We start from the raw sequence: 14,912 nt of genomic DNA, 5'->3' as shown, positions 1-14,912 counted from the left end.
TTTTTTCTTTGGGTTTGTACAAGAAATTTACAATGTGAAAAATATACAAGTGAAAACGAGGTCGTAAACCTGGAATTAGGAACGGGCGACTTGGTCACAAACACAAATAAACAAGACATTGCTGAGTTCTTCCTTTGGTCTGACTTCAGCCCCCTCAGCCCGGGAGAGGCTTGCAGAGCTGGGACTTGGGGAGCAGACCCCATTCCCAGCCCCATCCCTCTATGTAGGCTTGTTGAGGGCAGGCACATCTGGAGCAGCGGTTGCCATCTGGCTCTCTCTGGTTTCAGGCCGGTAGGATGTGGAGACGGGTAGGCCCTTTCTCTTCCCAGCTGGAGCGGGCTGGCAAACATCTGGGGCAAGGAGGGCTGGCAGTGGCACTGACAGCTGGGGAGCGAAATGGCAGGGCAGGTGGGAGCCTCTGGGCGACAGTGAAATGGGACTTCAAGGGGGTCTGATCTTCTTCCTCCAAGTCACAGGGCCACCTGAATGCTTGGCTGAGGGCCCCTTGGCTCTGAGATCCGGAGTGGTCAGAGGATCCTGGGACCCAGGTGGGTCCCTGTGGCTTGCACACAAGGCCCTAGATTTCTGTGGCAGTGATTTCCTCCAGACAGATGCAAGGGGCCGGCTCAGCCAGGCCCAAGTCAGCAAGCTCTCGGGCTTCCAGCTCCAAGCTCAGCTGCTGCAGCTCCTGCTCCAGCTGCCTGTTTCGCCGGTACATCTGGATGTAGTTGTGCTGCAGCTGCTTCTGGTAGCGGATCACCTGCTCCTTCTCCGCCTGCCAGGCCAGCCGCTCCCCCTCAAAGCTGTCCCTCTGCTCATCTCCTCGTCGCTGCTCCCGCTGCAGCTCTTGGCGCAGCCGTTCCACCTGAGCCCGTAGGCTCCCCCCTGCCCCAGCAGCTGCCCGCTGCGCCTTAGCCTCGTCGCTCTCTGCCAGGAGGAACGGGTCGGTGGTGGTGGTGGTGGCAGCGGCGAGGGGCCCAGGGGGCTCCCGGAGTCCTGCTGCTTCAGCATCCAAGTGCCCAGCCTTCTCCCGGAGCCGGTCGGCCTCCTGGCGGTACCGATGTAGCTCCTGGGAGCAGGTCTCCAGCTCCAGCTCCCGGGCTCGGGCTGCCTCCTGCAGGCCCCTGGCACGGCCCTCACTGACCCGTAAGGCAGCCCGAGCCTCTCGCAGGGCCACCCGCAGCGCCACCAGCTCACTGCCCTTCTGTACCAGCTCTGCCTGAGATTCCTTCAGTTGCTGCTTCAGCAGGGAGATCTCGCCTGATTTCTGGCACACCTGGGGGTGAAAAGTAGCGAAGAAGGTTGGTGAGGCCTCTCTGGGTGTTGTTGGGCACTGGCACCACGCTGGACATTCAAGGAGCTTACTGTCTCGCTATTTTACACATGGAAGCAAACAGAGGCGAGCCTAGTGACACATGCGTGGTTATATTTCTAGCAAAAGGGGAAAAGAAGGTGCTAGAGAGAGACAGCTCAGCAGCTAGGGGCACAGACTGTTCTTCTAGAGGACCTGGGTTCAAATCCCAGCACCCACGTGGCAGCTCATGACTATCTGTTAACTGTAAGATCTGACACCCTCACATAGACATACATGCAGGCAAAACACCAATGCACATAGAAAAAAATAACAAAGGCAAATAGATTTTTACAAAAGTGAAAGAGCTGGGCGTGGTGGCGCATGCCTTTAATCCCAGCACCTGGGAAGCAGAGGCAGGTGGATTTCTGGGAGTTCAAGGCCAGCCTGTTCTACAAAGCGAGTCTAGGACAACCAAGATAACAAAGAGAAACCCTGTCTCAAAACAAACAAACAAAACAAAAAGGTGAAAGAAGAGGCCCAGATCTTTTCCCTTCAATGGTGAAATCCTTATACCAGAGACTGCATAAGCACTGCCTAGGCCTGGAGATGGTGGCAGGTATTGCAGGAGTGGAGTGGGTAGCCCTGGGCAATGCCCATATATCCAGGTAACAGGTAAGCATCTTAGGTAAGAGCAGGCATCAAAACCAAACTGCCTGCACGTTCCTATCTCAGCCCCAGCCACTACTAGTTTAATTCTAGGCTCTGGCTTAAGTTTCCTCACTCAGGAAATGCAGGTGTTAACAGTACCCACATAATAGCGGGGGTGGGGGGTTGGGGGTGGGGGGCCTGGGGGTGGGGGGTGGGCGGGATGCCACTAGCTAAGCGGGTACCAGAACAGTGAGCAGCTCCAACACAGAGGCAAAGGCAAGGAAGGAGAGACCCTCTTAGGGTGGCTACGCTTGGCCGACCTTGCAAAGCGTGTCCACCCTCATGTGACCCCTCCAGCCTGCGCAGTGCCGATCTTGCATACCTCCCATTTGGTCTCCTCCAGCCGAGGCCCGAGTTCCCGCTGCTCCCGTTCAAAGGTAGCGCAGCGGCGCTCCAGCTGCTCTCGCTCCTGCAGCAGCTGCGCGAAGTCATCCTGCAGCTGGCGTTTCTCCTGCTGCAGCTGGAACACCTGCAGTTGCAGCAGCTGCTGGGCCCGCTGGACCCGCTGTGTGGCCTGTGGTGCCTGGGCCGCACAGTCCTCCCGCTCTCGTGGCCAGTGCCGCTGCCGCGCTCCAAATGCCTGGGGAAAGAAGGCACGCTAGAAACATATAGGGTCCCCCAGGTCCTGACCTCTAGCCTCTCCTGCCTGGGGGAGGGGGGGGCCTGCCTGGGTCGAAGAACCCATGAATCCAGTAAATAATGCTTTTCCTAGGTGTCAGGCATTATTCTAAACATTTTGTACCCTTCGCCTTATTTAATCCTCACAACCCTGCTAGAGAGTCAGGACTGTCCCCATTCACACAGGGAGACCAGGACTCGGCGAGGTTAAGTAACTTGCTCAAGCCGGGCGTGGTGGCGCACACCTTTAATCCCAGCACTTGGGAGGCAGAGGCCAGCCTGGTCTACAAAGTGAGTCCAGGATGGCCAAGGCTACACAGAGAAACCCTGTCTCAAAAAACCAGGAAAAAAAAAAAACAGTAACTTGCTCAAGTCTAACAAATCCTGCGAGCCAGTGCTGGCTCCAATTCACATCCCCTGCCTCCTTACTGCTTTGAAGGTTTTAAGCTAAAAACCTCAAGGGTGTCATACCATGAGTCTTTACCCTCTCCCTCCCCCACAGCAATACTCCTAGGCCTCTGGGTGTTCAGCCACACCACCCCAGGACTGCCTCTAGCCGCACCTGACACACGCTGGCCTCACTCTCATCCATACTGTCCCGTAGCTGTTGTAGCTCTGTCTCTCGGTCTCGAAGCTTTCCTTCCAGGACACAGTGTAGCAAGGCCTCATCCGAAGGAGGTGGTGGGGGCGGAGGGGGCGGAGAGCGGTCTCCACCCGAACTGCTGCCAGGGGAGGCCCGGGCACCACTGCCCGAGAGCCCTCCAGCTACCCGCCCCCCCAAGGAACCTGTGCTTTTGCTGGAGGAGGACCGGCCGCTGTCCGAATGGGAGGGCCCAGTAGGGACCCCTCGGGCTGAGCCGGGCAGTGCCCCTCGGCCAGGGCCGTGCGAGGGCAAGTGCCCACCTGGGGAGTTGGTAGTCGGTTCAGCACCTCCAGTGCTGTAGGTGGGCAAGCTGGACAAAGAATTTCGGCCAGAGTCTGACAGGGTTCCTGACGGGCAGCCACTGGCCCAACCGCTCAGTGCCAAGGGTTTGTCAGCAGCAGAGGAAGAAGAGGAAGAGGAGGAGGAGGAGGCGGCTGGCCCCACAAACAGCTGTGTCAGGCTGCCCTGGCTCCCAGATAGCCCAGCAGCTCGAGGACCCAGGAAGCCAGGTAGGGATGGTGCACCCCGAGGTTTGGGGAGCACTGGCTTGAAGGCTGTTGGCCGGATCAGGATTTTCTCCATGTTCTGAAATGAGGTACCATGTGACACATGAGGACGATCTGTCTGATCCTTTTCCTTTTTTCTTCTCTTTTTAATCTTTGTTTTTGTTGTCGTTTTGAGAAATGGTTTTACTCTGTTGGCCTAAGCTCACGCACTATGTATCCCTAGGCTAGCCTTGAACACAAGCGAGGGACTCTGCCTTTTCAAGAAGTGGGATCACAGATGTGAGATACCAAGCCCAGCTTGCTTGCTTTCAGAACACTCGTGTGTGTGTGTGTGTGTGTGTGTGTGTGTGTGTGAGAGAGAGAGAGAGAGAGAGAGAGAGAGAGAGAGAGAGAGAGAGAGAGAGAGAGAAGGCCAAATGTCAAGGTCAGGTGTCTTCCTCAATTACTTTCCACCAATTCAGCTAACGCGACTGGCCAGCAGGCTCAGGTCTCAGCCTGCCTCTGTCCCACAAGTGCTGAGGTTACAGCCCTGGGCCACAGTGCCCAGCTTTTTGGCCGGGTGCTGGGGATCTGAAGTCAGCAAGCATCGTTTTTTGTGTGTGTGCAGCAAGCATTTTACCCATTTAGCCATCGCCTCAAGCCCCACACCTTGATCTTTCAAAACTCTGTCAAACTGCCCACCTTCCCACACAGGACCCTTTAATTTAATTTTAAATTAAAACTAAAAACAATTGTTCCCACTGGCTGCAGGCCTCTTAAATGTCCACTTATGCTAAGTAATTAGGCTTTGCCCAAAGATGCACTCACATTGGTGTAATTGAAGCAACTAGCCTGGGCATGGTGGCAAAGGTGTTTAATCTCAGCACTCGGGAGGCAGAAGCAGGTGGCTCTCAAGTTCAAGGCCAACCTCGTCTACAGAACAAGTTCCAGGACAGCCAAGGGCTATGTAGAGAAATGTTGTCTCAAACAAACAAAACCAAAAAACAATTGATGCAACTCCTACTGTTCATCCGAGGGTGCTAGGCCCTATGCTAAGTATTAATTCTAATAGGAGCCTACAAAGATTAGTTTCGAACCTTAGCTACAGAGACACAGAAAATGAGCCAGGTGATGGTGGCACACGCCTGGATCTTAGCACTCAGGAAGCAGAGGCAGGTGGATCTCTGTGAGTTTGAGGCCAGCCTGATCTACAAAGCAAGTCCAAGACAGCCAAGACTACACAGAGAAACACTTGTCTCAAAAAACCCAACCAAAACAAAAACAAACAAAACAAAACAAAGACAGAATATGGGGTTCAGACAGGTTATTTCCCAAGCCAGGAGGAGAGATGAGACAGAACCCACATTCTTGGCTCTAAATACACTTCCAATTCTAGCATCCCTAAGGGGCTCCTAATTCCATCCAGAGACTCCAGAAAGGGCTGCTCTTACCTTCTCCAGCTTCCCAGAGACAGGGATGAGCTTTGGTGGGGGTCCACGGAGGTGGCCATTGTGTGCCCGATGCTCTCGGGGATCTTCGACATCACTGCTTGGGCTGGGAGGTGACTCTGTCCGGAAGTCCTCATTGATGTAGGTAAAGCTGGTGCCTGGGACAGTCTTCCTAGGTGGCACAGCAGGGCAGAGTGGTTCCTGTGCCTCGTAGCCACCCCGGAGCAGCCCATCCTGCTGACGGAAGAAGGTGGGCCCAGGGGCACCATGGTGTCGTGGAGGAGCAGGTCCCCCAGGACAGGGCCGGCCTGAGATAAGACTGCTCACGCTACCCATTGCTGGAGCTTGTGGGGCAGTGGTTGTCTCACGTGCGGGCTCCAGTGGCACTGGCAGAGTGTGCACAATGGCCATGGTGGCAGAGGCTCAGGCCTGGCCAGGGGCCTCCAGGGCAACCTGTGAGCAGGGTATTGGTATCAGTGTCCCTCCACTTTGAGTACCCTTCCCAATACAGGCCTTCTCCTGACTCTCCCCTCCTCCTCCAGACAGAACGTTCTCCACAGAGTAATAAGGCTTCTCCTCCAAGTACTGGCATGAACCTCAATTTTCTCTGGGCCTTAGACCACTACCCACCTCTAGTCTGGACAAGGCTAAGGAGTAACTCGACTAAACAGAGATGATGAAGGAATGAGAGACCTAAGAGGTGATGCAGAGCTCCATGGTAGGGAAGACCCCGCCTTTTAAGCCCAAACCTGCATCCCCTATAAAGACTGAGACTCAACTGGGCAGAGATCCCTAACTACAGCTCCCCATGCAGGTCCCTTCTCTCTTGGGACAGGTGGCCTCATTACTGGGCTGTTTGGGCAGAGAACGCGTCAGGGATGCAATCAGCAACTCAGATGGTAATTAGGGAACAAAGAGCCAAAGCCAGGCAGTGTCCAGCCTCCTACTGACAGGCCTCAGTTTCTCCCAGACACAGAGGCGGCAAGGGCGGAGCTGGCCCAACAGGAAACCTTACAGGTCTTAAGAAGCCACAGGTGCCCCTCTGGGGTCTCCTACCTCCCAGAGGTTGATGCAGGCTATGCTGGTTTCCAATACAACTCTTAGCTTCTGCCATCCACTCAGTTAGGACTAAGGGGCCTACCCAGGCCCTGTCCCAGTGCCAAGCTTTACAAACCTTCCCGACTTAGGTGATCTTCAGAATAACCCCCTACGGAATTTGAGCAGGAGCCATTACCACCGCTGGTAGGATGTCAAGTAAGATGGCTCCACCTCCCCTAGTGTTGCTCCTTCCTGGAAAGGACAGCCAGCCTGCACCCGGAACTCCCTCCCAATCCCAAGGCTGCTGATGACCAAGACTTAGGCATCTGCTGAAGTCATCATGTGGAGCAGGGGCCAAGAAGTGGACAGAAGATTCCATGAGAAGAGCGTGTACATTTATTTGTGTGTGTGTGTGTGTGTGTGTGTGTGTGTGTGTGTGTGTGTACATGACCAGGAGCAGAAAAATGAACAGTGTCTGTGAAAATGTGCATGAAGAAAAACAGGGTGAATAGAAAGGGATTTAGAATCATGTCAGCACACGTGCGTGAGAGAGAGAGAGAGAGATGCAGGAGGACATGACTGAAACAAACAAGGTCGTGCTGTGTAGCACAGGCGGACCTCAGACTCATGGATCCTCCTGCCTTAGCTTTTCAGAGTGTTGAACTGGGATTCTAACCTTGTGCCAAGACGCTGAGCTGTGCATGTGTGGATCTTTCCCAGCCCCCCAAGCCCCCCAACCTCAAGACAGGGTTTCTCTGTGTAGCCCTGGCTCTCCTGGAACTTGATCTGCAGAGAAAGCTGGCCTTGAACTCAAGAGATCTGCCTGCTTCTGCTCCCCGAGTGCTGGAATTAAAGGCGTGAGCCACCGCAGCCTTGGCTTTATGTGGGAACTTTTTATGTTTTACAAGACTATGAGTTTTCTAACTTAGAGAGCATACGAAGTTATTAGTGTGTATATAACAAATGAATCTGTGGGCTGTGAATGTCACTATATGACCCAAAAATAAATAAATAAAAAAAGTTTGGATAGATGTACCAGTTTGTTCACATGTTAGTTTTTGTGTAAATATCACCAAATTTGGGGTCACTGTCTATGCCCTAAGTCAGTGTCAGTCACTCATCTTCAATAAGCCATTTCTTCTCTCAGCATGAAATTCCTAGGGAAATTCTCATTTCTTTGGGTGTCCATTGTTTCAAGCCTCTCATAGATTGAGAGATACATACATCTTCATTTCTGCCAGGACAGTTACATGAACAGCTATGTGTGTATCTTACACAAGGGCGTGAACAGGAAGGTGTGTGAAAGCACATTTGGAGTAATCTGCCTGAGTGACCATTTCTTGGGGTGGGCTGGGACCTGGGTGACATTGGAGGCCACCTTGGGAAATGGGAGCCCCTCCCTAAAAACTTTCCTTTCTTTATTTTTTTGTTTTTGTTTTTGCTTTTTTTTTTTCGAGACAGGGTTTTTCTGTGTAGGCTTGGCTGTCCTGGACTCCCTTTGTAGACCAGGCTGGCCTTGAACACACAGCAATCCACTTGCCTCTGCTTCCCAAGTGCTGGGATTAAAGGCATGTGCCACCACACCCAGCTAAACTTTTTTTTTCTTTCTTCCTTTTTTTTTTTTTTTTTAAACTTAAGATTTCGAGAAAAGGTGAGCTCACAGTATCTGACCACCCTCCCCCTTGCCCCATCTGCTTTTTCTGTATTGTTCTCCATTAAGTGCCCCCAAATGTTGAGACACAAGAGATTCACAGTAGTCCAGCCTGAGGGAGGAGTTGCTGGGAGCTACAGTAGTAAGGGGAATGGGTATGAGACGCAATCACATGCTTCTCTGTAGGTCTAGGAGCTGAAATTGCACCCAAAAGGTCTAGCCCAAGGATAGAGATCGCTCCTCAGTACGGAGAGAAGAGTGGAAAGGGGCTGGCACTCCTGTTCACACTTCCAACTCCAAGGTACACAGAAAGTGAGATTCAAGAGGAAGCGCAAGGGCCGCAGTAGGCAGAGAGACAGAGAACAGAAGTCAAGAGACAAAGAGGCCAAGAGGTTCAGACAGAAGGAACTAGAGCCAGACCCATGAATTAGGGTCGCTGAAGCTAGGAAGGCAAGGGCCCCTAAAGCCTAAGGAACGTGAAGCTGGGCTCTGAGAGCCTGGCGTCTAGAAAGCCAGGCCCAGCCAGCCCAGCTCCCGCTCTTGAGGCCCAAGAGAAGAGGAGGGGCAAGCGGCTCCATTTTGAGAAATGCGTTTGTGGTTGTGGGAAAAAGAAACCCCCGGTCCTCCCCAGCATCTCCTGACTGATCACTATGGTACACAGACCCCTGAGCCCCCCAACCCAGCAGTGGGCTGGGGGATCTGGAGTCTAGGGCTGCCCAAGGGCCTGAGATGAGTCTGGCCCACGTCCCAACTCTCTGACCTCAGGGTTGGGGGTTGGAGAGTTGAGGAAAGTCCCCTCAACACACACAGTCAAACTCCAAAGACCAGTCAGGCGGGATCCAGTCTGGGATCACGAGTTCCCACTCCCAGACTGAAAGCCCAGAGTGTCCTGGCCCACCCACAACAGCCCACTCCTTCCATAAACTGGGGGCGTCTGTGGAATGCCACCTCCCCACCGGACCGCAACGCTTAGAAGTTGGGGCACCCTCAGCCCTAGACCCCTCACCTCTGCCTCGCTGCTCCATGCTCAGCCCCGGGCCGCCCCAGCACTCCACAGGCGCGCCGCCTGCTCCAGCCCGCGCGCGCGGCCACTCGGAGCTGCCCGGCCCGGCCCGGCCCCGCCTCCGCCTAGCCGGCGCCCCCGGCCCTGGCCAGCCCCCGCCCGGCACCAGTGGGCGGTGCGCGCGGAACGGGGGAGGGGTCCGAGGGGCGTCCCCGCCCCGGGGCGCGGACACGCGCAAGCAACCCACGTCACGCGTGCCCGCCAGGGCGCACGCAGGGTCTGCACGGCGGCGCCCCGGATCCCTCCCTGAGAGGCCCCGGGACTCCGTGTGCGTTGGGAGGCTAGGTCAGCTCGAGAGTCGTCGAGCGGGTCATCACCTATCCCTGCCCGGGCCCAAGGGCCGGCGGCAGCTGGTCATTGTTCCAGCACAAAGAGCCAAGGCGCGGCGCCCACCCCTCCCCCTCCGCTTCTCTAGGAGAAGCTTCCCTCCCCAGTCTCCAGCTTCCCGGTCCAAGGGGAGGCCGAGGGTCAGCCGTCCCTCTCCGGTTGCCGGCTCCCGGGCACAAGTTGAGGGACTGGCTTGGTCGCTGTCTGTCCCACCCCCAGCAGGCTGGAGGTCACACACTAGAATGTTTCAGAAGCGGCGCCACCTGGCGGCCCTTTCCAGCAACTTATCAGACCCCCCCAACCCCCCAATACTCCCACTCCCTTTCCAGAGCAGCGCCTTCGGGCCACGAGCCCAGGCTTGTCCCTGGCTAGGCTTCAGGCTCCTCAGCCTAACCTCGGGGTCATCGGGGCCCCCAAAATTCGTAAGATTGACGGTTCAAACCTACACTGGCTCCACCACACTGGCTCCACCGAACACATCGCAATGTCTTTACCAGGGTCACAAATATTTTTACCCTCTCAAAAACAAGTCTTAACACCCACACGACCTTTCCCACATTCTGTCTCAGGCAGCCACAATCGCAGTTTCATCCTCCATCACGTGGTTCCTTATTCCTTCATTCCATAATCCTTCCGGCCGACTTGTAGAAGATTCGGTGTTTCATGCATGCGAAAGTGCACAACAGTACTTTGCATCCAGTCACGGTCTTAAAATACATTTTAGTCTCCCAACCCTCTTCCATACAATGACAGCCATATTCAGCCACTCAGTCAACTTCTTATATCACATTCATAAACTACCCACTTTTCCTGAGGGGGTCTCTGTGACCTGGTCAAGTCAGCTGACAGTCATATCCTCTAGCAAGGCCACCCTCCCTTCCCTGCTGCCCCACCACCACCACCACCCAGGGCCAAGGCCTGCCAGAGCCAGGCTCAGCCCCAGGAAGAAGCACACACACACACACACACACACACACACCCCTTCCAGGCCACAGCCTGGCCAGCTCTCAGCTCTATTTTTAGCTCCATGGAAAGGGTTGTTTTTCTTTCTTTTTCCCTGGAAAGGGAAACACAGCCCAGCCACCCTAGGCTCATTCCAGCCCTCGGCTTCACAAGAACAGAGTGAACCCCTCTCCCCACCAGAAACCCCCTCCTCTGGCCTTGCCCTGATCCCTGCCTCCTGGGGCACCGAGAGTCTCCTCCCCTTTCTGGCCTCCTGCCCAGAAGCTCAGGCAGCAGCTGGGCTCAGCGTGTGGCGGGCTGAGGGCTGGAGGGGGCAGGGGAGAGGCCTACGGCTGCAGCCCCCCTCCTTCATTTTCCGAGAGAGACGGGAATCTAGTCCTCCTTCCTCCTTGAGGAGGCAAACTCCCCTCAGGGTTTAAGGAGATGTTTTACTCTTATTGCAGTCCCCGTAGCGAGGGGTGAGGGGAGATTATTCCTCTTGCACGGGTGGGCTTTTTGTACCCAGGCCAGCAAGGAGGTGGAGTAGGAAGAAGACCTATAGACAGACAGCTGCACCTGGGGCTGGGTGTATGAGACGGAGGCAGCTGTCCCGGGCCATCAAGGTCCTCTCTCGGATACCTTTCAAGGATACGGGTTCCGACAATGCGTTAGTGAGCTCCAAGCCAAAGAACCCAAGGAACCCCACCCCGTCCAACACTCTCCGGGCCTCCAGCGCCACCCAGGCCCCCGGGGGTGTTGAGCTCCTATTCTGGGTGAGAAGATTTATCATCATTCCAGGCGAAGCAACCATGCTAGCACCAGGAGAGAGTTGCATGAGAGGGGTGTCCCCTGTCTAGACAAGGTTAGGGGAGCACTGCCCACCCGTCTGCGAAGCAATCACGTGCTCAACGCCTGTTTACGTCTTGGTTTTCACCTGCAGGCAGGCGGGCCGGGAAGCAGGAACCGCCTGATGCGACAAACCCCGCCCGCCCCCGCCGACAGTCTCAGAGCGGCCCCTTTCCCTCCAGGCTCTGGCAGAAAAAAACTCGGTGTCCATCTCGCGGGGGTTGGGGGAAGGTCGCGCGGGCCATTGGCACCGCTTCTGGGACTGCTAGGGTATCTCGCTGTGCTTGTCCTTTCCTGAGCGCACGTGTGTTCGTGTCCTAAGTGGATGCATGAGTCTGTGCAGGACTGTATGTCGGTGCGTCTGTGTGAGTTTCCCTGCCCTTTTGCTGTTCGGATTCTGCTTGCGCTCCACAGAGTGTAGACCCCTTCCTCATCCCAATCCCGTTTCTCAAGACGAGGAAAGTTCTCTCCAAAGTGGGGATGTGCGGGAGGCTGGAGTTCCTGCACCCCATCCGCCCCACCACTCACCCAGCGTCACCTGCGCCGCTGCTCCCTCTTAGGCCGGGCTCCTGCTCCAGCGTGCCTACTTCCTCGCCGCGGCAGAACTCTGACTCTCCAGCCAGCTCCGAGCTCCCGGCCCCGCGCTCCGGCTCCCGGCTCCCGCCAGGCCGGACCTGAAAGAGTGGGGCGGGGCAGCCGAGGCCGCGCCCCCCCTCCCCCACCCAGAGAGGGGAGTGGTCTGCCCCACACCTCCCGAACACTAACCTTGTACCCAACCCGAAAGTAGTCCGACCCAGGACCTAGCCCAAAAGTAGCCTGATGGTGTCCTCCGGCTATCTCTCTGGCCTTTCGACTGCACAACGTACTAACTTTTGACCTAAGGAGAAGGCAAATGTAATTGAGGATAAGCTACCTGGCCGCCTAAATTAAGGGGCTATAGAGCTTGGTGACTGTCACTCTCTCCTGCTCTGTAAGGAATTCAATCCGGACTACTCTGCCCACAGCCAGAAGAGGGAAACTCCCTATGGAGCAGACAAAGAAGTCTCGAGTTTCATAAGAAAAACAAAAACAAAAACAAAAAAACACCTCCACCAACACACACACACACGCTGGGGCTTGGGGCTGTCTGGGGTCACACACACACACACACACACACACACACACACACACACACACACACACACACACACACACACACACACACACACACACACACACACACACACACACACACACACACACACACACACACACACACACACACACACACACACACACACACACACACACACACACACACACACACACACACGCTTGGGGCTGTCTGGGGTTGTTCTAGCAGAACTAGTTACCGCCCCCTTTCCTGGAGTAGTTATCTACCCAGGTGAGAAAGCTGGTAGTCCTCGCCCCCCATAGGGCATGGCTAGACCTCCCTTAGACTCATAAAGTCCCACCCACAGAAACAAACAGGAAGTTGGCCTGTATTTCAGGGAGGTACCAAAGGCTTTCTTCCTCCCTGGCATACCAGGTATAGTGTGGAAAGGCTTAAGTCTACAGCCGCCTGAGCCGACTCACTGCAAGAGAACAAGGTGGATTTGGTGTCTTCTCAAACTCACCCACAGTAACAGCTGCCCCCTCGCAGCCATGTGAGACGCAGTGTCAGTCTGAAAACAGGGCTTGCAGATCTAATTTGACGCTGGGTCAGACCTTTCCAGGAGGTCTCCGGAACATTTTTAAGTAGGTGAAAACAGAAATACTAGCTGCACCCCTGGCGATTTGCCTTAAGCCACTTTTTTTGAGTATGCGGATATAAAGTGGCTCTTAGGGACTTTATATTCAAGATACAGGGACTGACCTCTTCCTGCCTTCTAGGTGCCAACGGCTCCTGAACATACTTTGTGCTAGATCCTGCTGTGGGGCGTTTAGGGCAGGTATGAAGTGTTTGTGTAGGGGGTGTGTTAGTTTCCCTCCTCCTCCTCCTCACTCTGGTTTGTGCTGTGTGGGGGTGTCTGCTACAGAGGGTGGAGCAAGGCGAACAGGCAAATGTGTATCTCTTTCTCTATGCTGATTGTAGCCCTCACAAACTCCAAACTAAAGGATTTTCCGAGAACACAGTGTACAGTCTAGGGAATCCATGCCTATAGGTAGACATGATCTCGCTGTGTACATCTGGAAGGCATGGCTGACAAATATTTCAGATGCTGGATGAGGCCTAGAGCAGCCCACTGCTGGGAATGATTACAGCAGAATTGGAGAGGCCTGGCTCCAGCCAGTCTGGGAGAGACCCCCAAGAAGGCAGACCCTGGAGGAGCTACCCCCACCCCTGCTTTGCAAGCATTTGTTTCAGCTCTTTGTGGCTAGCGTTCTCAGAAACCCTGGACTCTTCCATCCGGTTCTAAAAGCTTCCTCTTGGGTTGACTTGAAAAGGTTGCTCTAACTCTAGGGAGTTAAAAAAAAAAAAAAGCCTCCCCTCTACCTGTAGCAGAGGATTTCCAGAACCCCACAATCTGATCATCTTGAAACTGGTACCTTAGGGTGAAATTAAAAGGTCATTTTAGCAATTTGCCTGGCAGTCTGTGGTCACTTCTTTTACAATCTTCTGTAGTATTTGCTAAGTTGAGGTATCTATACCCCATACCAAACTCCAGAACTGCAAACATGTAAAGGAAGGGGAGCGAGGGAAGACTCTACTGCTCTGCATGTTTAACACATTCTCAGGAGTTCTAGCACATATTAAGGACAAAGGGGAGGATTCCAGAAGGAAATAGACAAGGGTCAAAGGGCTAGAAATAATAAGCTGATTGTATTTTTGAGACAGGGTTTTGATTATCCCAGGCTGGCCTCAAACTGTGTAGCTTGGGATAACTTTGAACGCCTGATCCTCCTACCTCTACGTCCCAGGTGCTGGAATTAAAGGCATTCTCCACCACGCCCAACTTGGGCTGATTCTTGAGTCTACATTGAGAAATGTAAGTGGCTTGCCTCCCAGGTGAAGAGGGACAGCTGGTCAGGCAAGGCCTGGGTATGTGGCCTGTTGACACACACCTCTGTCAGGAATTTTATGGAGTCCTCAGTAAGTTAACACACCACTCTGTCTCCCCCTATGCCAAGGGAAAGTGTATATTTAGGGGGGTGGGATGTGAAGGCCCTGCAGTGCTCCCTGCTATCTGGGAGCCCATGGCTCAAAAATTTAAGTGAGGGAAAAGGATCCATTTACTCCCAATTCAGAGAGGATATCTAATCAGTACGGGGAGACATCTGGTGGACAAATAAGAAAAAGCACAGAAACAAAGGCAATAGAAATGTTTCATTCAAACTGGAAAAGGCTCTCTCTACAAAGAGTAGAGCTCCAGCTGTCAGAGGCAGCACACAGTGGAACCAGTATCCAGGGGGCGGACACTGCAGGCTCACAGCTTCTTTCCATAGTTGTGTGGCCATGTGGGAGCAAGCTCCCATCTTCGAGGCCCTGATGGTACAGGATAAGCACCTAGGATCAATTCCAGCAAATACAGCTACCTTATGTCTGGCTCTACAAAGCAGAGAGGCTTGGTGCCTACTGTATGCCAAAATGCTGGAGTTTAACAGGAAGCCTCCTGTTTCATGACAGGTTCCGGGCCTGCCTTCATTGTCTGACCTGAGGTTTTAGTGTGTCTCTCTGCCCGGATCCTTCTCCAGAGCCTTGCAAGGCTCATGTCTAGTTCACAAGCACTCTGCTCAGACATCTCTTGTGACTAATCAATCAACACTACCCTGTGGGCAGCCACTTTGTCTTGTTCCTGTCACCAAAATGCTGGTCTTTGGAAACGGACTTTGTCTTTCAGTGCTATACGAAAAAATCCAGCATACAGG

At 54.2% G+C, this 14,912-nt stretch overlaps 1 protein-coding gene across 3 annotated transcripts; it reads right to left on the bottom strand.

Moving 5' to 3' along the window:
- Window positions 1-308: 308 nt before the first annotated feature.
- On the bottom strand, window positions 309-11,711 carry Lzts2 (leucine zipper tumor suppressor 2). Of its 3 annotated transcripts, none has more exons than XM_051146652.1 (5): window positions 11,592-11,711; window positions 5,200-5,649; window positions 3,183-3,848; window positions 2,325-2,582; window positions 309-1,276 (listed from the first exon to the last, which is right to left on the bottom strand). In XM_051146652.1, exons 2-5 carry the CDS (start codon window positions 5,605-5,607, stop codon window positions 578-580), a joined length of 2,031 nt encoding a protein of 676 aa, XP_051002609.1. In that variant the 5' UTR covers window positions 5,608-5,649; window positions 11,592-11,711; the 3' UTR covers window positions 309-577. The 3 variants fall into 3 exon arrangements, with proteins under 3 accessions (XP_051002609.1, XP_051002610.1, XP_051002608.1); XM_051146653.1 differs by having other exon boundaries at window positions 11,602-11,711; XM_051146651.1 differs by lacking the exon at window positions 11,592-11,711 and adding an exon at window positions 8,892-8,997.
- Between the last annotated feature and the right edge of the window lie 3,201 nt (window positions 11,712-14,912).

The sequence above is a fragment of the Acomys russatus genome, chromosome 5, assembly GCF_903995435.1.
Source record: "Acomys russatus chromosome 5, mAcoRus1.1, whole genome shotgun sequence".
Classification (NCBI taxonomy): domain Eukaryota; kingdom Metazoa; phylum Chordata; class Mammalia; order Rodentia; family Muridae; genus Acomys; species Acomys russatus.
The sequence above is the reverse complement of the archived record's forward strand: the minus strand, read 5'-3'. Positions and strand labels throughout refer to the sequence as shown.

What these genes read in the sequence shown, in the direction of transcription:
- Lzts2 (XM_051146652.1), bottom strand. Translation starts at nt 5,607, where the DNA reads ATGGCCATTGTGCACACTCTGCCAGTGCCACTGGAGCCCGCACGTGAG. An exon ending in GTGAGGCCAGCGTGTGTCAG is followed by an intron (nt 2,583 to 3,182) that starts GTGCGGCTAGAG and finishes TTCTTTCCCCAG; the next exon opens with GCATTTGGAGCGCGGCAGCG. An exon ending in TGGAGGAGACCAAATGGGAG is followed by an intron (nt 1,277 to 2,324) that starts GTATGCAAGATC and finishes TTTCACCCCCAG; the next exon opens with GTGTGCCAGAAATCAGGCGA.